Source organism: Sciurus carolinensis, chromosome 9 (genome assembly GCF_902686445.1).
Source record: "Sciurus carolinensis chromosome 9, mSciCar1.2, whole genome shotgun sequence".
In the NCBI taxonomy this organism is placed as follows: Eukaryota; Metazoa; Chordata; class Mammalia; order Rodentia; family Sciuridae; genus Sciurus; species Sciurus carolinensis.
Window position 1 is genome coordinate 73,145,869 of NC_062221.1, and position 24,665 is coordinate 73,170,533.

Consider the following 24,665-nt stretch of genomic DNA (forward strand, 5'->3'; position numbering starts at 1 on the left):
GAAAGAGAGAGGAAAAACAGAAACACTGAGATAATCCTAGTGTGTTGAATGGCAGGTATTGTGAGGATTTTAAAAGCCATTAAATTGCCCATGACTGATACATAATAGCCAGTGCAACCTAACTCATTAAAATACTTGTGGATTAAGTAGGAAAGGAAATAGGTGCTAATGTTTTATATAGGAACCATTATTGGAAGTGCGAAAATAAAGTCCTCTGCATTAGTATATGATGTACACTTCATGAAAGAAAAATCAGATTGAAAGCAAAAGTTAGTGCTTCAAAAGTAGATTGAGAATTAAGAGTCAGAGATTGGTTGGAAAAAGAAAAGCAATTTCTGCCTTTAGTACAGGAAGGTATGGATTAATGACAGACTAGTACGAATTGAGGATCTAGTTTAAACACTGATGTTTCTGGCTCTACTTTTTTCTTTTGTAAGATAGTGATTATCTGCCATGTCTTCTGGTTCTTTTGAAAATAAAATTGTAATATGGTTATAAGGAATTATTTTAGTTATGATTAAATGTGAACATTCTACCTCCATTATATGTCCTCTTATTCTGTCTTCACTGACCTGACCTTAGTTTATGCCACTGTCATATCATAGAATTATAAAACAATCTCTTACTTCCTGATTTCCTTCCTTCAGTTTTACATCATTTTAATCCATTCTTCTTGTTGCTGTCAGTGTTAGCTTTCTTAAAAGTATATGTTAGACTCATAGTCCTTCCTATTTTAAGTTCTTTCGGATTTCTCAAAGCCTTTAAGGAATTGGACATATAATACATAAAACGACTAGGATGATCCTGTGTCCTGATTTTTGCTTATCCAATGTAGTTATTAATTGATACCCCTTTAGTCTCAAAAGTAACCCAGTTTGGATGACAGATTACTTTGTAACTGTTCTTGATCTTTTCTACTTTTCCTTTCCAGAAAAATAGGAGACTTTGATCTTGTCTTGCTCCTAACCATCCCTGAATTATCTACTTGCTTGAACCTAGTCTAAATTCTCCAGCTTCCTCCATTCTTAAATGCATACTATTAGGCAATGAATTTAAAATGGTAGAATGAATCTGATGAAACTTTCCTATGGTCATATATGAATATACCAGAGTTAATTTCACCTTTATGTATGTCCATAATGCACTAATTTTAAAAAACTATTAAAAATTTTGTGTCTAGTTATAGCAGATTAGGGATTTCTAAAAAGATTATATATCTACTATCATGTAGATATAGATGAACTATACCTCCCATTTTGAGTACCTGTTTCTGCTGCCTTTTTGTTTAAATTCTGGAGACAAAATATTCCTTTTTATTCTGGAGACAAAATATTCCTTTTTATTCTGGTAGTAAATAATTTTATAAAGTCAATAAATTGGCATGGATAACTGAATATTCCTTCAGAATAATAGAAAGCATAACTGGTTTGTAGAGGAAGTATATTAGAACCCCAAGAGCCTTAATATCTTTAATAGTTACATTTAGTGCTACTTATTATGTTAGTTACATATGGGAGTGTTGTTCAACTGGTAGCCTACTTTGAATGGACCATGCAGTCATGCTGAATTTTATGTCTAACCAAAATCCTAATTGTTCTCTAGAGAAACCACGTTCATTTCTACCTCTTCTTGGTGTCACCCCGTCCATCACCATTTTAGAATGTACTTTTTTTCTGTGCTTACAAGATCTCAAGTCTCACTTTTCCCTTGAAATATTTTCTCATTGTCCAAGTTCTCCCATGATTATTCCTACCATATAACTCCTGATATGTCATACCAAGTCATACCACAGGTGTATTATAGTAGTTCCTAATTTGTTTTATAATGATAACTTGAAAATGGATTACTTAAAATGTGTGTTGCCAAGTTTGGGGCATATATGATAGTTTAATACTTAGTAGTTAAGTGTCAAACCAACTATAGGTTGTATGGACCGTAGGTCATTGGGTAAGTATCCAAAAAAGCATTATCCCCATAAACAATCCTTGCATACTTGATTTCTTAGAACACTATTGACATGCTTCAGTGTGAATACTAGTATTTCCAACAGAGTAAGCTATCAAAAGAATCATTTTAGACTAGACAAGTTATTGGTCATATTTGCTTAAAGCTAAACAGAAAAAGCCATTATATATTTTTAACATTTTCTTCATAGTCATACATTTTTTTCCTTGCCTTTTCAATACAAAATTTTTCAGAACTTGAAAACTTCTCTGTTTCAACCATTATGCAGCACATTACCAAAAATGCCTTCAGAGAGGCCTGGAAAGTGTAAAACAAAAATTGCTTTCAAACTTTTCTTGAAGATCTACTCCATCTGCTTTTTTTGATCTCTCTTATTCATTTCATTCACAAGTATTCCAGAAAACATAAAGTATGTTGAGAATTTCTCTTGGATCCTCAGATCTAATAACTTAGATCCTCAGAGATCTAAGAACTTTGTTCTATTGCTTTGGTAAATCACATTTTATTTTATTACTCGATCCCCTCTATCCTAAACACTACTAATACACTATCACTTGTCTCATGAATTCATGCAGTATGCTCTCTCCTGAAATTTCTACCTTTATCTTTATTAGTGCTAGAATAATTACTTCTCTTTTTTAACATTTTCCTATGTTAATAGATTTCCTCACTTTTCAGTTTATGCTGGCTATATATTCCCATTACTTTTCAGGAAACCATATACATTAAAATCTACCTCCTAGAGTGGCTGATCCAGATGTGAGAGGAATAATGTAAAAAAGTACAAATATCAAGACATTAATTTAAAGATTGCTTATGGGGGACAGAGGATGGGGTTGGGAATACATTGTAAAAGAAGGCAAAAATTTGTTTTTAATTTCTCGTTTATTCTTTAAATCCTGTGTGTTCTTTGCAACCAGTGGTGTACTGGGTACCATAAAGGATGCAAAAGAAGTAAAATATAATCCTTGTCCTTAAAAGCTTAGAGTTGAAAAGCTTAGTTGAAGCAAGTACTGAGTGATGTAAAATACTGTATAATCATATACTTGATTATGTACAGTAAGTGTTCAAAGGTGTTCCATATACTGTAGTTGTTACACAGTAGACCTTTAATAAAGGTGGTAGAGGGAAAAGAGAAGTCTCCTTAATCATGATAGAGGACATGGGCTATTGAAGGAAAATTAGGATTTGCTTAGATGTAGAAAAAGTTAGGAATCGTTGTAGCCAGGGTGAGTATCTCTTAAGATGGGAGGTGTGGATGAAAAGGAAATAATCCTATATTCTTGGAAAGGTCAGCCTTACTGTAATAACACTTTTGTGAAGAATGAAAGATTAAATTGGTTAAGTAGACATTTGAGAAATCCCTTACACAGGTGTAAACCTGTGGTATTGTTTCATCAGTAGATAATGTTAGAGTAAGAAATTAACATTGTGTAGTTAAATGCTGATGTCTGCATATACCTTTTTTTGTGTGTAATGGAGCTCAGGAAAAAAACTCAGCCTTTTAATTACTCAACTGAAATTCACTGAACACTAACTCTGTTGTGACTTAAGGAAAGGATTCTTCATTTTTCTTAAATTCAACCTTCTTCACCTTAATTTAGGAACTGATATCTTCAAAGGTTAGAAAAAAAATATTTGTTCAATAGGCTTGAGCTATGTTGAGTTTGTGTATCTACCTTGTTAAATGGTACCCTGTTAAATACCTAGCATTTAAAGTTGGCTAATGGACTCTGAATTTTGGTCTTCCATAGCTGATGGTAATCATTTCTGATAGTATTAAAATGAATTGAATTATCTTATATGTCACTGCATCATTAGATCAATCATAAAAACATGTAAAATACCACCAAAGAATGTTTCTAAAAATAGTGTAGACTATTTAATAATTAAATTATGTTTCACATAAAAACGGGTAGACTTAATTTTCATACTTAACATAAGCAGTTATTCAACAGATCCATGACATTGTCTCACTTCGAATCCTATCTTTAGGGTTACATGTTCCAAATAATTTTAGATGATTAATAGATTACTCGATAGCCAATATTGGAATTGCTCTTTAGGAGTATTTTTACCAGTTTTTAAAACTGTGAGTTTTTAAATTTTGGGTATAACCAGAAAACAGTGTCAGTGTTCTAAATTTATTATAATAAAAGCTAGTGAGAAGGAGATGTTTGGAACAGTCATAGTACTTGTCTGTATTCTATTCAATTAATTGTTACTATCTGTAGCCATAAAAAGTAGGCATTTTTATATTGCTCTGGTTGGCTGCATACAAGAGTTGGTAAAAACTGATGCCATGAGAAGCAACTTAACTATAGACCTTGATATGGTTGCATGTGATTGTTTATAAATGGCCATTTTAAAGGACTTTTCATTCAGTCATAACAATTAGCTCTAGGTTGACCTTTGATGGCCAAAGTCTCTTACAGGACATATAGAGAAAAAATTGCCTCTGTCATTTCCAAATGCAAATTTATTTCAAATAATTCTTTATTTAAGGATTTGTTTGCATTTGTTCAATACCACAGAGACTTCCTTTTTGAAAAAAAAATTTTTTTTCTGTTGGTTTCTTCTATGGATTAGTAATTGTGATGAGAGTTGATATTTGTTTCAATTTAATATGTTGCTGCATAGGTGAGGTAGTATTTGAATCACTTTAAAAGTTCATGTCAGTGTTTTGTTTAGTTCTTTTAAATTTTTCCTCTCTTTTCTTTCTTTATTTTTGCTTTCTTTCCTCCCCTCCCTTCTTCTGCCCACCCCTTTGTTTTTGCTTTGTTTTATTTTGTTTTACCACTTTTGTTAGTTTTTAAAGGGGTGTTTTGGGGTCTCCATGGCCTTGCTGCATACTTGGCTGGCCATATTTAGTCTGCGCACTAATTATTAGTTGGCCCAGTTCAGTCTTACTTTGTGCTGTCAGTTCTTTTATGGTTTTCTATTTTTGTCCACCTGGTTGTTTTAAGATTTTTTTTCTGATGGGCTGGATTTTAATCCATGTACTAAATTTTAGTCTGCAGACTAAAAGTAATCCGCGGATTATTTATTTTTGCAAAATATTTAATTCCCCCACTGGAAACTATCCTAAAAGAATGTTACATTCTCTTAGAATAGCCAAGGGTGTTCACAGCTACTGGTGAGTTCTGCCCTTTTTTTTTGTTTGTTTGTTTGTTCTCAATGCCTAGACATAATAGACCCTGCTTACCTCCTTTACATATTTGGCTCCGTTGTGCCTAGGTGTTGGTGTACATTACTATGCATGTCACCTGTAACTGTGACTGTCCCTTAGTTGTATTGTTTATTGTATACATTTTTGTTTAGCTTTTGGTGGGTGAATTGGGCATATTTGCAGATGGAATGGTTGTTGAATTTGTAGTGCTCAGAGATGTAGGATTTTTTTTTTCAGTGAGTTTTTCCAAAAAGGAAAGAAATGCTATTTATTTTTCCTAAGTAATGGGTGCGAGGGTATGAGGGGGCAGAGCCCACAATACACAAAGTAAGTTTATACCCGCACTCCTGAGATGATATGTCAATTTCCTGAAGAATCCTAAGATAATGAGACTGTCAGCAAATAAACATCTTTTAGCAGGAAAGTCAATCCAAAAATGGAGAATAATCCGCGGTGGCCTGATCCTTCTTAGCTCACACAAACTGAAAATATCTGACTTGAAATCTATAGTAATATAAGCTAAATATACTTAATACATTTCTTTCATAACTAATAATTTAGCAAAAAAATGTTTATACTGTGTAACTGGGACACATTAATTGTGAAAAATTAGTATATTGGGAACTTAACATCTTTAAAAGCAGGCTAATATGCCCCCTCCCAGCCATGTCTATGGATGATGAATCCAGGTCGTAGAAGACCACTTTACTTTGGGAACTTTACTTCTAGATTTCATTTTGATTTTAACTTTTTTTGGTTTTGTATTTTTTTAATAAACACACTGGCATTGGAACATGATAAACTAAAATTTAAATGTTTCTTTACTGTGCCTCACCATTGCACAATCAAAAATTTTTTTGCATACACTGTGGTGAAATAATTTTTAAAATTTGGACTTGCTACTGTGGAGACTAATGTTTAAAGTTTATAACTGTATAAACATTTTCTGTGTCCCCCTACACCATGGATTTCTTATAACATTGGATATATTTTTCCTTGCTGGACTATTCTCTTTTGGATTGACTTCCCTGTTTGGATTATTTCACTGCATTATCATCTTTAGGATTCGTCAGGAACAGGACATTTCACCTCAGGAGTGCGGGTATGTACTTTATTTTTTTTTTTCCCCCAAAATTTACAGGGCAGGTCTATAAAACCTGGGGAGGGGGGCATTTTTTGAAAGGCTAAACAATTGTTCATTCTTGAGATATGCTAGTAAAAAGCAATGTAGGGAACTATAATTTCTGTTATTATTCATAGTATGATATAGGTTTTCTTATTATATTTTTAGATTGTCAGTCTCCTAGGTGAATCATTGACAGGAGTTTTGAGTTTTAAGGTTTACTTATTCTTACAAGAATAAATATTGATGAAGATTCATGAAACCAAAGGTTAAAAGTATTGAGCTATATCAATGAGTAAGAAATGTAGAGGCAGTCAAAACTTATTAAAAGCCAAATTTTAGTAGTTACTGGTTTCCCTTACTTCAGACACAAAGGTAATTCAGAAGAACTAGTTTCTAGTTTGTACAGTAATTTTTGGAAATTACTGAATAAACTACCTAACACCCTAGATTATGGTCAAATACCTAAACTCTAAAAGACACTGTGTTTTGACCCCACACAATTTCCCACTTAACATTTATCCCCAGAGTACTGAACCAGGGCTTTTCTCATCAAAAATCTCTCAAAGGATTTGAAGTACAGCAGATCTTTTTTAAAAAGAAGGTTAAATCTTGATTTTAATGTAGGTTCTTGGAATTAATTCTTTTCTTTATTATTTTTAGCTCTTTAATTCTCTTAAGTTAGGATATCCTGACAACATAAGCTAATATATGTCTTAGTACCAAAATGGGTAATCACTTAAAACCAATAAAACACCAGGGGTGGGGGGCTCTTTAAAATTAATCAGAAATAATCTTACAGTACTGGTTTATTAATACCTTTAACACAAAATAAAAATAATAAATACGGATTTGGTATTAAACCATGACTTTTTAAATTTTAAATAACTCACTACCTAATTACCCTATATTTGAATTTAGCTGGAGATATTTAGTTTTTGTTACTGTTTTTAATTCTAGTTATATGACACTATTATTGGTACTGAAGCATTTTGGATTAGCTAGCAAACTATTATATATTGTCAAGTAGATCCTGCTCTCAGGAATAAAATATGTCAGTAGTATTTAATATTTTTATGATAAATTTTCTGAGTTTTTCCTTCAGCCATTTTTGTTTTGCATTCTGGATTTGATTATGGTCATATTCCCCTCTCTTGAAAGCAAGAGAGGGAAAAAAATGACAAATAATAGTGGAAGATCTGAACATTTAAATAATATGATAATTTTAAGGTTTTCTTGCTTGAGGCAAATCAAAGTACTCAGAAATAAAGATGAGGCAGTTTTCGACCTTAACAAAGGCTTTCTACCATAGCCAATAAATTGCCTAAGACCTTTCAAGATCTGAAATAAATTCCTAAGATCCTAATCAACCCAGTTTCTCAGTTTCCATGGAAAATAATCTTTTTCAGTAATAAACTATATGAAAATCAAAGCAAGAACAAGAGAAAGAAAGAAACCCCAACAACAAAAAGTTTTTACTGGTTTTATAGGAAGTATTAATATTCTTCTGAATATTTAATAAACTCTAGTTGTAACTAGTTCTCCTACCTTTGGCCTAAGTGAATAGTCAGATGTTATATGAGCCATTCTCATTAGGAAATCTTAACCTCCCAGAGTCCTTCATGCCCTATCATTATCTGCATGTCCTTTCCTCATTTATGGGTCTATTTCCCTCCATTTATGCATGTCTGCTTACATATCTGCACCACAACTTTTATTTTTGTTTGTTCTTTCTATCATGGGTTGTACATTCATTTTTATTTAATTTCAAAGGCTTTTTTGTCCATCTGTTGTTTATTTCTACTCCTTTCTTTATCCTTTAATTGGCCACACTTTAGATTGAAATATATTTTTGTAATTTTATGTATTGATTCATTCTTAAGACATTGATGAGTAGAAAGCTATCTCTTCTTTTAATCAAATTAATTACATTTTATTTCAGTATAGCCTTTTAGTTGCCTATTTCTGTGGCTTTTTCTGTGGCTTTTAATGAAAAAGACAGTATTCTCTCCATTAACAAAACCCTAGAATATTCATTCAAATTCATTCAAATGAGAGTGATCTGGCCACATTGATGATAACAGTTACTTGAAGAAACGTCAAACATTTTGTCATAGTAAATGATAGGCTTTGTATATTGAGGAAATAATATCAGTCATTAGCATTAGTAGACCTAGAATAACAACTTTGCTTTCTCTTTCAAAAAATCATTGATTGCTTAATTTGAATAGTGCCATCCATTGTCAACAGTTGTTGACACCAAAGAGGCAATCTTTTATTTATTTCCATAGCAATCAAAACTTTGACAATTTTTAAATTTCTTTTTGTTGTGCTTGCCTCCAAAACTGAGCCTTTCTTATGTGCCTGGTATATTTTATATGCATGTTTAATTACACTGCTTTATGTCTAGTTTATGTAGATTTTTCTCTGAGCTTTTCTCATAGTCTTTAAAATTAGCAGTTTATCCCAGTGTGGTGAATCACATGCAGTTAACTCTTTTTATTCTACAAGGTTCCTTTCCCAAATGCAACCATGTTTTTGTACATGGTGGGAATTAACTCAGTACTCAGAGAGCTATTTGCTTATGTCTTTATAATAAAATATTAATTGTTCTTTCCCCTTTTTGTACTACAGGTCTTCCGACCCCGAACTCCACCAGAGGCAATTGCATTGTGTAGCCGTCTGCTGGAATATACTCCAACTGCCCGATTGACGCCACTGGAAGCTTGTGCACATTCATTTTTTGATGAACTGCGGGACCCAAACGTCAAACTACCAAATGGGAGAGACACACCTGCACTCTTCAACTTTACCACACAAGGTAATTCCAAACACTAAGCTCTTAACCATTTCTGGGAAAGCTACACACTGGATATGAAATGACGCTCTTGTTAATGAAAGTTTGTGGAGGATAACATTAGGTAATATTAAGTATTTATGGAGGTATGAAGCACCCTCTAATTTATTAGTCCAATCTTTGTATGACCTTGGACAAAATAATGACAGATAAAATATTTGAAATAAGGGTACTTTCTCTCATTTTTAGCAGATTACAGTAAATTTTGGCCCATGAGAAGTTTATAGAAATTTCATTAAGATTTATCACTCATAAGACTAATGTATAATTAGCATTTTTTGCTTCCCAAGTATTAACATCAAGTTTTTAAAACCTGGAAGTAAATTGGTGGCTATATTTTTATAAATTCGGTTATTTTATAAGCAAGGGGAGAATTAGAGTTCTGTAAACCCTTTCTAAGAACTTATGCAAGAGATATAGAGAGAGAAATTTCCATCCCCTTTGGGACTTGGCACCCACTACTGCTGTGGACAAAATATTGACTGGAAAACTGAGTTTGTGCATTCATTGGTGATTTATGAAAAACTGGGGATAGGGCTGGGGAGATAGCTCAGTTGGTAGAGTGCTTGCCTTGCAAGCACAAGGCCCTGGGTTCGATCCCCAGCACCGCAAAAAAAAAAAAAAAACTTGGGATAGTCTTTTCTTCATCATTTCTACATTTCTGTGTTCACTTTTTATTTCTCCCTGATTAAGACCCCATGTTATTCAATCACATTGCTTCTACTAATGTGATTTTCTTTTTAAACTAAGCATAAAACTTTTTTAATTCCAGGGAGATAAAATAAGAAATAGATGATGTGTATATTGATTAACTGAGTAGTAAACTTAGGCTAGGAAAAATAGAATGGACATAGAGAACTTTGTGGGACAAAAATGAGAAACAGTTCCTTTATTAGAAGGTGAATGTGTTTTCCCCATTCCCAAACTCTTCTAAAATTGAATGTGGAAGGTTGTATGGCATAATCTGTAGATATGGAAGATTTCAGTAAATGGAAAGCAGAGTTGTATAATTCAGTTGACTAAACTTAAGCTATCAATATTTTTATAGCACTAGCAATGCCAATATAGTCTTAAATTTTAAAAAAAGAACGTAAGCTGATCAGAAACCATTTGGAATGTTATTTGGGGTCCTGGTTACCTGTTTTAAGAAGAATATTATTAGTAAATGGAACCTAGGGTATATACAAAGATTCAGAATTGAATATAGACCCTTGAGAAGGGAAGCTAAGGTGCTCCTGATAGCAGTGTAAAAATATCTCAAGGATAGCCTTATAAAGGAAAGAGAAAACATACGTTCTTTCTCAAGGTTTCAAAATTGAAAATAGCAGAAAATTATAGAACCGTACATACTTGTACTTATTGTGAAGACCTAAGTCTTTGGTACAGAGACTGAATAAAATTACTGATGATCAGTGAAACAAGCTTTTTTCCAGAATATTGATATCTGTGCCTGCAAGTGTTCAGAAGAAAGCTGCGTAGTGTCATATTATGGTAGGTGGGTTATTCCAATTTGGTAAAAGGTTTCATTCACTGAGAGATTGTTGGCCTCTTTTAGAGCAAAGATTTTGTGATCCTATGCCATGTTAAGTTTTAGACCTCTTAAGAAAAAAATTACTTTTAATTCTTACTGGTTTTGTTTTAATCAAGAGTAATACATGTAGAATAAGGAAAGTGATGAAAACACATTGTAGAAGTATAGAGAGAATTAAAATCACAACTCAAATAATTAGAACTCAAAATTGTAACTTTTTAGTATATATAATATAGTTCTCAAAATTTCTTTTCTAACACATATTTTGATAATCTTTTCTTTTCTTTTTTTAGTATGAGGGACTGAACCCAGTGGTGCTTAACCACTCAGCCACATCCCCAGTCCTTTTTATTTTTTAATTTGAGACAGGTTCTTGGTAATTTGCTTAGGGCCTCCCTAAGTTACTGAGACTGGCCTCAAACTTATAATCCTTCTGCCTCAGTCTCTTGAGTCACTGGGATTACCAGAATCCATGCCTGACTTTGATAATTCTTGAATCCAAAATAATCTCTCATTTTCCCAAAATCTCAAACAGATTTAATAACTTGAATATATTAAAATCATATGTTACATAAGGAATTTTGCTTTTTTTAACATCTCAAATTTTATAAAAATTTCATTCAAAATTTTTTATATATCTTTTACATCTGTGTATTTGTAATCAAATACAGCTATTTTTTGAACCATCTAATTTCTTAGGTTATGTCACCTGAACTTTTTTATATGAAGCATTTTTTAAATCTGTAGGAGGACACCATTGGAAAATGGCTGAGTATCCATTTGGAAGTTTTTATTTTGTTTTTACTATAGGTATATGTTCATTATCTATACAACATAACTCTTTACTGGATTGCTTTTTACAGTAATCTCTAAAGGCTTAGATATAGTGACATCTGACTTGTAACTGGAGTGTCAACATTAGGAACTAAGTTAGTGTTAAATTTCTTTTCCTTTTTCATTTTTTTAAAATAATTTTTTAGTTGCAGATGGACACAATACCTTTATTCTTTTAATTTTTTTTAAATGTGATGCTAAGGATTGAACACAGTGCCTTACACGTGCTAGTACCACTGAGCCACAACCCCAGGCCCCTTCTTTTTCTAATGATTTACGTCAAGTGACCTTAAAATTTCACAAACCAGTACTGATTGAGGGTTTTTCACACTGTCTTTCTGAGTACTTTGTAGCTCAAAATAAACTAAAAAGAAAGCCTCTTGTCAGGCGAATAAGTTGGTAAAACCTCAAAAACTACATAATATTTATGGTAAATAGATTTCTGAGGGTAATTCTCCTTATATTCATATAATACATGTTTGGTATTCTTCATTATATATTCATGTATATAAAAAATAAGATACTACTTAAACTTCTTTATTGATCAGATTTTTAAATTCAAAGTTTCATAGTTCATGTGTGCCATTTTTGAAGAAAGTAAATTTGCTTCTTTAGTCACTAAAATGTTTCATTATTACTAAAGAAAATAAAATTTTAAAAACAGATTCTATGAGTTTCTAAACTTTTTTAAAAACTGAAATAAAATTCACATAAGATTAACAATTTTTTAAAAAGTAAACAACCCGGTGGTATTTAGTACATCCACAATGTTGTGCAGTTGCCACCTTTATCAAGTTCCAAAACACTTTCACTTAAAGAAAACCTTATCCCTATTAAGTGGTCACTCCCCATTAACCCCTCTCCCAGCCCATTAGGAACAGTCAGTTTGTTTTCTATCTCTGTGAATCTTCCTATTTTAGATATTTCATATAAGTGGAATCATAATATGTGGCCTTTTGTGTCTGGCTTCTTTCACTTAACATGTTTTCTGAGTTCATCTGCATAGCATATATTAGTGCTTCATTCTTTTTTGTGGCTGATTAATATTCCATTATGCATATATACCACATTTTGCTTACTCATTCATGAGGTATGAACATTTGGGTTGTTTCTACCTTTTGGCTATTGTGAGGAGTGCTGCTGTGATCATTTGTGTACAAATATTTGATTGAATACTTGTTTTCCATTCTTTGGATACTACTAAGTCACATGATAATTCTTTGTTTAACTTTTTAAGGAACCACCAAACTATTTTCCTAAGGCTGCACATTTTACATTCCTATCAACAGTGTACACGAGTTCTAATTTTTCCACATCTTGACAAAACCTGTCGTTTTCCTCCCTCCCTCTCTTCCTCTTCTCTTCCTTCCTTCCTTTCGTTCCTTCCTTTCCTTTCTTTTCTTTCTTGCCGTCCTGGTGGATGTGAAGTATTATCTCATTGTCCTAAGCGTATTGCAGTATAATGAATCAGGACTTGATAGTGCTTTTTAAAATAAAGAAAAGGCTCAATTTCAAGAAGACTAATTTAGTTCAAACTGTACATACATGTCTAATATTTACAATGGTTTTTTAAAAAATGCATATTATTTTACTTTGGTATTTTAAAATATTATATTTTCCCATATATCAAATATACATATAGCTGTATCAGTGAAAAAAAGATGTACATGAGTCTTTGTAGTGAACCTTGTAAATATATCCTAAGAATCATTTTTCATCAGATTAAAAATATTAAGTTGGAAGTGTCATCATTTTAAGATAGGACCTTCCTCTTTCTGTTTGTTTTCTTTGTTTTTAAGTGTTAATATGCCCTGCCTTAGCAGCCATTCTGAAATGTGACTGTGATCACTGTTTTTTTCTCAGAACTTCTAAATTACTGTTGTTATTGAACAGTTTTTTAATATAAGGACATAGCCATCCAGAGAAGAGGTGTTTTTTGATGGCATTCTATTTGATACTGTAGGTTCTAATTTAAAAAAAAAAAAAAATGTATTTGTTCTAATTTGTTGTACAAGACAGTAGAAGGCATTTATATTTTGATTTTGAAGTAGTGTTACCAAACGGTGACCTCATTTTCTAAAGCAAAGATGTAACTAACGCAGATGAAACTTTAAATACTAGTTGGTAATAATTAAAGAATGATCAGAATAAAACTGTAATTCAAAAGGTTGAAGGAGAAGAATGAATCCCACTTAATTATATAGCTAGGGAGAATTCAAAGATTCCTTGTTGAGGGTAAGTAGTGAGGATTTTCATTTGTACTCCTACTCCCAAATAAAACAAAGATAATCCCTGATACATATACAGTAGATGGTCAGGGAATGTTTGAATATTTGATACATGGCACTTTAAATAAACCCAGTGTTTATTAATTTATACAACCAGTATTTATTGGGCATTTCTAATGTGGTCTCTGGTTGTTATTGTTGTTTTAATAGTAAAGTAAACCTGCCATATGAACCAAATTAGAAAGATTAAACACTTGAGTACAATACAGAGTTATAGTGATTAAAGTTTATAGCAGAACTAACTTCACTTTGCTGTTTGTTACAGTATCATGAAAATTAACCATAAGCATAAGCAATAATTAGTATTACATTAATATAATCACGAGAAATATTTCTGTGATCTATTAGCAGAATGAGAGAGATAAACAGATAAAGGACAGGAAACTTTCAGATCCTTCTGACTGCCTGAATCCTTACCTCAAGAGAATATCAGACCTGTCTGATTTTTCCAGCCCTGGGGATTCAGTTGAAGTTCTAGGACCCTCTGACTGAACAGTATTATCTGCCACCAGACCTTGGAATTCAGAACCTTTGGCACACTCCTTTCTCTTCTTTTCCTCTTTGTCATTAAATATGAAAGATTGGACATGACTGAATCAACTGCAGGAAGCAGGTGGAATCAGGAAAGTTAAACAGGGAATCAGTATTATTTACCAATTTGTTGCCTATTCCAAGGCTGGAATATGTTAGGAAGAAAGTTGTTGTACGTTTAAAGTGGAGTCTGACCCTAAATCCACCAACACACATCTGTAGTCCCAGTTTTTTTTTTTTTTTTAACCTAATTTGTACAAAGTTTTAACAATTGAGACAATTTTAGCAAGCCTTGTCCTTACGAAGTTATAAGACGGGATAGGGTTGGGCCTGGGGGTAGGTAAGAATTATCAGTCATTTATGTTAGTATGATTTAATTTGAAGAATCTACTACTTAGCTGGGTTTTGTGGGGAAGTAAGTGGGAGTAGTGGCATATTGACTAGACAGAAAAAGCAGTGATTTAGGAATTCAGGGGAACTCTGAGAGTTAAAATTGGATATTTGGGGCAGCCCCAGAGCAACGTGTAAACTCAGGCAGACTGAATTTTCAGTTTTAGAGTAGAGAGGCAAGAATATCTAAAAATGAAGAAAGCAGGTGATGAGATGGAAAAAGGGTTCTAGAAAACAAGTTTTTAAAAGACAGTTAAAAGATTGAGAGCAAAGAGAAAAAGGAAAAGAGAAAGAGAGTATGTTATAAAATAGGAACTGATGAAAACAGGGAGGGAATTGGAAGGGGTGGTGGTAGGCAATAAAAATAAGTGTTCAAGCAGCCCAGCTCATCAAAAATTTGTTTTGTTTTTTTTTTTTTCATTTGAAACCAGTCGATTACTTACTTATAAAGGTTACTGTAATTCATTATTTATGATAATTAGAAGATTTCATTATTTCTGTAATAGTGGTTTTTAAACCTGTTTGGTATGAAGTACTGATAGACATAAATATGGTTAGCTCATCTGCTTATCTGCCTTTCTGTGTCCTGAGTATTTTCTTCTAACTTGTTTTACCCTCAGACATATCTAAAAGGGACCACACTATCTAATCTACCTGAGGTAATGAAGTATCTTCTGATATTATTCTCAAATTACTTTGACCCGAGATGGGCTTTTTGGTCTTTAGACTTGTAATTTATAATAGCAATGATAACTTTAGACAACATAATAATTCTTTATATATAGGACACATCAAAAGAATTGACATTAATTTATAAATAATCTGGCATAAAATTTCTAGATAATCAGGCTGTATTCTTCTAGTTGTTGGAATATGAGTCCAGTAGATATACTACAGGAGAGTGTGAGAAAATTTATAAGTAAGCTAAGAGAAAGGTAAGGTTTAGATCAGGAAACTACAGTAGTAAGGACAAATAGTGATGACTGTATTCAGGATTTTAGATTAGGTATTGTCAATTTTATTTGAGAATTACTGTAAATCTTTTCTGAGGTTATTTGGTCTGCTGTGCTGCTTTGGACATATTACTAAGAAGAATGTGGAATGGTGTAGGAACACTCAAGAAACTAATATGTTGACTAAAAGTTCTTTATATAGTTTGGGTGGATAGGCTTCCAGGAAGACCAGAATACTGGTGGTGTACATTATACCAAGGCAATAAGGAAATGCAGCTTTGCATGTGGAAAGAGTAAATCAGACTTAATGTTTAGTGGCCTTTAACTAATTACTAGAGAATAGTTGTTAGTTGTAGACCTTGGCCAAAGCACTTTCTCTGCCTGAGTTTTCTCATTTAAAAATCATCATCATCATTAACTGTCATCATATAGTTGAACTGAAGGATATTCAACTTTCATCTCCAAAATTTTGATTATACAAATGAATTGACTCCATAAAGACAAAGAAAAATGAGAAATTAAAGCCTCAAGTGTAGACCATATTAGAGTTACATAAATTCATGATATAAATAAATACAGAAAAGTCTAGACTGGATCCTCCAGAGTTCAAAGTATTAGCAGAATTATTTTTTGTTTTGTTTATTTTTTCTGGTGCTGAGAATTGAACCCAGGGCCTTGCATATGCTAGACAAAGCACTCTACCTCTGAGCTGTGTCCTCATGCCCACTATAGTTTTTTAAATGTCCAAAAGAGTTAGTTTTAGTTAAAGAATTTAGTAATTTTTTTTTTTAATTTGTTGTTCTTTATCAGGAATGAAATTCTGGAGTATAGGATTTTCAGGTTAATCACAAGAACTTTGAAAGTTCTAACTTTTTTCTAGATAACTTTTAAAATGTATCGATAACTTCTAAAATGTATCTGTACTATGTACACTGAAAGTATTGAGATTTTGGGAGCATGAATTAATGATATTTACTGTTGGGCAGTTCCAGGTCAAAGTAGTTACGGGTTTTGAGTAAATAGCCTATAGTCTTCATATGAAACATTAGCAGTATCTCCAAAATGCAGGAATAAGCCTTGTAATTTTCTATTTGGTTTTTGTTTTGTTTTGTTTTGTTTTATTTTACTTTTGTTAGTTGGCACATTATAATTATACATACTAGGGATTTGTTGTTATATTCTCCTACATGTACACAATATAATTTGGTTAAATTCACTCTCCAGTTCTTCTTTCCCACCCCTTTTTCCTCCCTGTGGTCCCCTCTTCCTCTCTGTGTGATTTTCTGATTAGTTTAGATTGGTTTAATTTTCTGAATGAATATAGAATATGAAGTTAGCATTAGGACCTTGGTCAGGAATTTCCTGGGCACTTTGAATTTGTTAGCCAGGGAGATAAATAGTTATAATATGGGTATTTACTCTTCCAAAAAAATACATACAAATAAGCAACAATGTAATTCACTAATGTGTGAGATCAAGGAGCACCATCATAGCATTTGAATTAGTGCTTAAAAAATAGTTTAGAAATGAAATAGGATCTCCATTGATAAGTCATTTTAACCTTTTTGTAACTAGAAAGAAATAACAGTTTTAAGTATATAGACAACTTTCTGGCATTTTTCATAAACACGTAAGCATCCTGATACACACATGAAAACTTCATACTACTTCTAGGCTGCCTGCTTTTTTGACCCCGTTGATCTGAAGAGTGAGCTCCTTCAAAGTTAACAAAGCAAGAAGAGTTCCCTCTGCTTGGGGACTGGTATTTTAATGACATCACTGTTAAGAGTAAAGGTCTAGTTAATAGAGCGGTTGATTTCTTCCCTGTGGTTTTCATATTGACTACTGCTCTCAAATTTATCCTCAGTTTTCACACAACAGTTTGAACAAACATTATCACTACCACTTTCACCACCACCACCCCTAAAAAACACTAGGAAAGTTACTAATTGCCCCTTTCTACCAGTGAGTTTGGGAATCCTATACTTAGAAGGCTAGAAACTTTAGATTAAGGGAAACTTCAGATTTTCCCAACTAGATTTAGGTTTTGTTTTTCTATTTTAAAAAACAATTTTATCCAGAATGGTTGATTTAGTCTTTTCAGGGGAGTTTTTCCTCTGTAGTTTGCAGTATAATCAACAATATGGCAAAATGTATTTAAATCAGTTTGGTTAACTTTTTGGTTGATTGATATATGTCTTGGTTGGCTAATTGACACTTACTTTTAAAATCATTTTACTTTTAAGTTGTGCATTAAGATATTTGATTATGGAGCACATAATGATTTATATACATTTAAAACATTTGTAATTTTCCCTAATAGACAATTAGGTGGTTTTTTGATTAATTATTTTCATGCTGTTTCCATCTAATTGAAGAAATTCTTTCCCTGCATTAACTTTTCTAGTCTTTTGAAACTATTACTATTTTTGTTTTAACCATGTCTCTGAGATGGTAGTCTGTCTCTGACCCTATCTTTTAGTTTCTGAATTCTCAGTTCTCCAAAATTAGCCCTGCTTTCATATAATGGACCTCCTTGTTCCCTTCATCATCTTCCCACTCTCAAGCTTAGCATCCATATTTAGTAAATAGTAACTTACTCTTCAGTTTTAATTTCTTCACACTCCTTCTCTGCTTCAAACATATATATATATATATATATATATATATATATATATATAAATAAAATTACTTATTTACTTTTTGGTCCTGATAAGGACTTTTTGCTTTACTATTTCTCTCCTCCATAATGTCATTGTTTTTTCATTCTTTTGTTGCAGTTTGTGTCCACACTTGCTGCCTCTGTTTCCTTATTTATTGCCATGAGTAAACAGACTGCTTGGAAGTAGATAGTAATTGTTGGGAGTGAAAAACAAATGCAGCTATTTTGGACTAATTGTGACAGTCCCATGGAAATGCCCATAATCTCTCCCCATAAAATGTACAGATTCATGGAGAGAACAGAACTTCAGCAAAAGTGCAAGGAGGCTTCCTCGTTCTCACAAGCAAAAGCTATGCCAGTTACCAAGTTCTTTGAAGTGGAGAACTAGATGAAAGCAGTGGATCTTTTAAGGAATGCTTATAATTAAGGAAGAGAAAAAGGACAATGGGGTATAGAAGTTGGATAGATGTAGAACTAGCAGTGGTTATACATTTTAGAACTCTTAGTTTTTTAGGGTGTTTGACTCAAAAAAGTTCACAAATGCTCTGTCCCCTATCCTTCCATTCCCGGGTCTTTGGGTATGGTGAAGCCTCCAAGATCTCAGAGCGTCTTTTCTTATTTTCTTTACTTTTCCTTTATGAGCTACCCCTCTCTCCCTATCCAAGACCAGGATAACAATCTGCTACCTAAGGCAAGCAAGGGTTGCCTTTTTTTTTTTTTTTTTCCCAAGCCCTGCTCCTGTATATACACCCTTATAAATACCCTTACCTCATACTAAGAAGAAAACCATCATGGCTCTCAACTGGGCATGCAGATACACAGAGGGACAGGTGTAAGAATCTGGTAAGAGACTGTAAATGAGTAGGATAAAATGAACAGTGTGAGCCATAAGGAAAGTGACCACCAATCATCAATATCCAGTTTATTTTGAAGATTATCTTTACAGTAGTTTGTTACATTGTCTTGCATTAAAATCTGGTCATCTTTTCCCTTTTCAGGTTTCCTCTTAGATATTGAACAGAGATCTTTTAATTTGAAAGTGCCTCTATCCTAAATATGTTAAATTTCTGTTTTGTTTGTTTATACTAGGAGTTGAACCCCAGGGGTGTTTGACCACTGAACCACATCCCCAGGATTTTTTTTTTTTTAAATAGATAGGGTCTTGCTAAGTTTCTCTTTCTTTTTTTAAATTGGTTAATTTAGTTATCCATGACAATAGGATTTGTTTTGGTATAAAACATTAAATATAATTTGTTGATATATATATATGTGTATATATATATATACACACACACACACACACACACACACACATATATATATATATCATCACCAAATAGATATAGAGATATCATCACTATTACTTATCTGATCTATATTATTAGAGGAGAGAGACAGCATCACCACTACTTATCCAATCTACATTATTAGATTCAATCCTTTTGTTTATTCATTCATTCATTTATTTATTTATTTTATGCTGATGGTCCAAACAGGGCCTTGTGCTTAGAGATAAGCACTCTGCCACTGATCTAAATCTCTAAACCCTTAAATTTCTTAAGGTACCTGTATAGAACTTGATTCTTAAAAGAAAGTTAATCTTGTATTCAGTGGACAGAAATAGCCTTACCATATACAGGTTAAAAAGCCTATTTCACAACTTTTAAAAACTAGCAGTCTTTTATATTGAGTTACAAAATATAGACAAAATATAGAATTGAGATGACTACATTGTGTACTCTTGTAATCCCAGGTACTTAGGAGTTTGAGGGAGAATGATTACAAGTTCAAGGCCAACCTCAGCAACTTAGACCCTGTCTCAAAATAAGGAGGGCTGGGGATATAGCTCTATGTTGCAGTATACCTGAGTTCAATCCCTAGTACTGCATGCACGCACGCACACACACATATATAGATATATACATATGTATATAGATATATACATGTATATAGATATATATACATATGTGTGTGTAATTGGATTAAAATATTTTTTTAAAAGACAATGCAACTTTAAATAGATGTTTCTTTAATCCTGTTTTCAGTAGTATCTAGTTAGGCTTTAAATAAATGGGTGGATTAGTCTGTACATCTACTTGTACATGTGCATACACAGACAGACAGACAATAGACTACACTTATATTCACTGCTGTAACATCTTCACTTTGAATTCCTGTAGACAAGTACTACCAGAGTTGGATGGCATATTTAAGTCAATGCAAGATGGAAACTTATCTTACTAATATGTTTATTCTCAAACTTTTAATTCTCAGACATATCTTAATTTTAGCATTTAGCACCTTTTTGTATATCATAACAAGAGTAATGGTAGAATAAACTGTTTCTGTGAGCTTACTCCATAAGTTGATTACTAGCTCATTGATATGGTTTGAGATGGAGGTAGGTTCACTATGTCTTCTTTTTCTGTTAGATTGGTGTTTCAGTGTGGTATCTTAAATTTAATGTTAACATTGTAATATTTTCATATACATTTAGGAGTAGTCTCTAATCTTTGTGTCTTATCTTCTCTAGAACTGTCAAGTAATCCACCTTTGGCTACCATCCTTATTCCTCCTCATGCTCGAATTCAAGCAGCTGCTTCCACCCCTACAAATGCCACAGCAGCCTCAGGTGAGGACCTAAGTGTCTTCTATAAAAACATATTCTGTTCTTTAAAAAGGTGATTACCTCTATTTCATTTCATGAAGTAAGCATGAACATTTAATTTCATTTAAGTATACAAAACAGCACAACCAAATGAGTAAAAGTGAATAAAATATTGCTTTAGTTCCAAAATGCACAAGACAAAAGCACCCAATAAATACTTTATGTATATACTTTACATATGATATAAATACCTAATTTCTTGATTAATATATATCAAATGATGAAATGCTTACAGGAGAAAACAATCTATATAATATAATGCTATTGAAGATAATTCACTTTAATTGTTTATATCCCCTGAATGTAAATGAGAGTAATATACTGGAGAGGCAGATTTTTAAGTATAAAATATGGGTTGGTATAATTTTTAATCATTTGAAAGTGCTAAAGGTACAACGAAGATATATAACCAAGTTTTAGCTCCAAGTGTGTCTAGATTATCATCTAGACTACCAAGTTTGAATTGGAGTGTACTGCTGGTCCCTTAACCAGCTAATAGTGAGGCCTGGTTCATGAGAATCACTGCCATTGCAGATATTTTGAAAATCTCTTATTCTTGAATGAATTGAATTCCTCCAAAGAATGGATGGATGCTATTTTACATTAAGTTAGAAACATAATAGGTAGCACAAATAGAGTCTCAGAATTTAGAGCCCCTTTTAAAAACAAAAACAAACTGGTGGCAGAAACTGACTCCATCTTCATTCAGTTGTCACATTGAAAAAGATCAGACCATTTTGCTCATTGGCATTTATGTTGCAGGAGATAGAATCTTTCATTATAATTCTTACTACTCAACAGTAAAGGTCAAAATCCATCTCCTGTTGTTTGAAACAAAGTAGTTGCTATCCAGTCTTGATTTTTTTTTACAATGTCGCTAATAAAGATTTAAAAGATTTCATTCTCCTTCATGTCCTACCTTCTAGGAAAATTCTATAAAGAAAGGCTCCTTTCTATCTATAATGAAAGGTGACTGACATACCCTCATTTTGTGCTATGTTGATATAGGATATAGTAGTTGCCAAAAAAAATTACGTTGCTCTATGTATAGTCTTATAAAAATCAGATATCAACATAAAAACAGAAACTGGCATTGAACTTTGACCCTAAGAATTTACTTCAAAGTTGAAATAAATCAGGGTATGAAGAAGTTAATAGAGGAATAGTAAATTTAGGTCAGAGCTAAAAATTTGTTTAGAGAAATGTGTGCCTTTAGTACCAGAGTATTTCAGATATTGCGCTGAGCTTCCTAGTGGATAAAGTAAATAAAGAAATATTATATATTGAAATCTGCCATTGTTCATTAGATGAAAAAGTACTTGGATGGCTTAGGTGAAGCAGTGTTTCTGGCCCTGCTGTTTGAGAAGTATTTCTCCTTTTAGACATGAGATTTGATGCTGAACGAAGTATAGTAAATGATGCTTTTATTACTATTCCAACAATAAATGTGATCATGAATTTCCTTTGTATACTCTCTTTTTCAAGTGCCCCTGAGTGTAAGCCAAAGGCTTAATAACACCACTAGGAATACAGTTTTCTAGGGGACCAAAGTAGTGAAGGCCAAGTATGTATGTCACCAGTGCTGGGCTAGACCAAGTAATTGAACTATAGCCTTAACAGCTGCCTGTTTTAAATATATGTGTAAACTTTAAGTATCAATTGGGCAGAGTGAGTTACTTTCTGTAGTAAGACCTTAAAATATATATGCCCTCTGTGTCTTTTAATTTCTTATCCATAAAACAGGAATCCCTCCTGTTGTGTAGAGTTTTGAAAAGTAAGAGATAAAATATTGCCTGGTTACTAGGTGAAGGGAAACTGCTGTTACTATTTTTATTATTGTTATTGCTAAGTAGGGACAGATCCAAACATGTTTTAAAAAGAAAAAACATCTATCCTCTTATAATAAAGGACTGTATAACCTCTCCACACAGACAATGAGAGAATGCCTGCACATATGAATGAAGCATTACTACTAGATCTGCTAGAATACAGACACTTTTAAGCTATACAGCTTTAGACCTTGAATATCTGAACCTGGAAATTCTTAAAATTTTCATAGACAGAATTTCTAAATCATCCACCCTAACTATATCACCACAATAATGTATTATACCCCAACTTGCCCTGAGTAGAATGAACCTCTAAGGTACTGAATTAGTTGGCTAACTTGATTTAAGTCAGTGTAATGAAGAACATACATAAAAACAATCATTAGTATTTCAGAGACAGAATCCTTTTAGTTGATGACAGAACCCTATCAAAACAAGAAGCAAAATAAAACCTATTTTCAGTAGCCTGAAAATATGCCTTCTATTCTTCTAAAACTAATTTTAGATCACCAAAATACAAATTCAAAGGAGAGAACATATCCCTGAAATTATCATCTGATCTGTAAAAATACCTCTTCTACTGATGTCAACACCATTGCAATTCAGGTTCTTTCCAATATTGTTTGTATCTAAAGGAAATCCTCAGAATATAGAGTCTACTAGATGACTGCCTTGGAAATTCTTATGTTATTGTTGGTTTAAGTAAGAATGTAATTTTCTGACTTTAATGTTTACCTGGAAGCAAAGTTCAACCCTAAAGAAGGTGGGAAAAAAGCAGAAGAAAGCAAATGGACAAAGATGCCATCAACCATGATTATACTGACTTTATTATGAAATAAACTTTGTGTTTTGATTATCTTTGGTAACCAAAGCTATTAAGTGGCCTCCAGATATTAAGGTTTTATTAATTTTTGAATATATTATAGAGCAGAAATCTTGATTAATTCCCTATATTGCAGGAAAAAAAAGACAATTTTCTTATCCAGATTGTGACATAAATCTTATCATGGTTATTCTGGGAATATACATTTTATTTTCGTTCTCTACCTTTTCCAAAAAGCTTTGATGAATACAATGAAATATTTTAATAGTAGTTTCTCACCTTTCTTTGAAAGTAGTAAAGGTAGTGTATCTGTTAAGTTCGGTGACATTAATACTGAGGATACTTTTTGCAGATGTGATTACAGGTGCATTGTTAAAAACTTGTTGGGAAACATTATAATGTATAGCCATCAGAGTTCATACTTTGAATTCACCAATCCCACTTTAGGACCCTTAACTTCATGAGAGATGTAGTAGAAGAAAAAAAGCTCATGTATAGAAATAGATATCATATGATAATATACAATAACAAATTATACAATAACACAATTTTATGTATAACAAAATGTATAACATATGTATTATATGTAATAGTCTTCTGGATGGTTAATAGTGAGAAATTGTTTTAATATATTGTAGACTCTCCCATTTTTATGTGGGCATAAAATAATTATTATGGAGCTTGTAGATGTTTGTGGAAATATCCTAATTTATGTGGGGAAAAATTTTAAATCTTATAAACCATTCCAAAATGCGTGTTTATAAGTAGATAGGGACTAGATAGATAAGTACAAAAATTAAAACAGTTTTGTTAAATTAGTGGGTATATGTGTTAATTGTTCTCTTCCCCCAAACTTTCATGTTCTTCTTGTTTTAAAATACTTCAGTATCTTGAGGCGTTATAGTTGATCATAGCTCTGAATGACATGCGAACCTTTTGAAAATTACACATAGTACTTTCCATAAAGAGTAATTTCTTTCACATGTATATATTCACCTGCAGCAGATCACCCCATTCATTCCATTTGAGAGATCATTCCTCT

General features: G+C 32.5%; 1 protein-coding gene across 1 annotated transcript in view; it reads left to right on the top strand.

Annotated features, from left to right (window-relative positions):
- Positions 1–24,665, top strand: part of Gsk3b (glycogen synthase kinase 3 beta) — a 190,502-nt gene that overhangs the window by 156,296 nt on the left and 9,541 nt on the right. Inside the window, 3 exon segments of the mRNA XM_047563722.1 lie at positions 6,198–6,236; positions 8,892–9,078; positions 20,837–20,935. Of these exon segments, the coding sequence (XP_047419678.1) occupies positions 6,198–6,236; positions 8,892–9,078; positions 20,837–20,935 (325 nt within the window).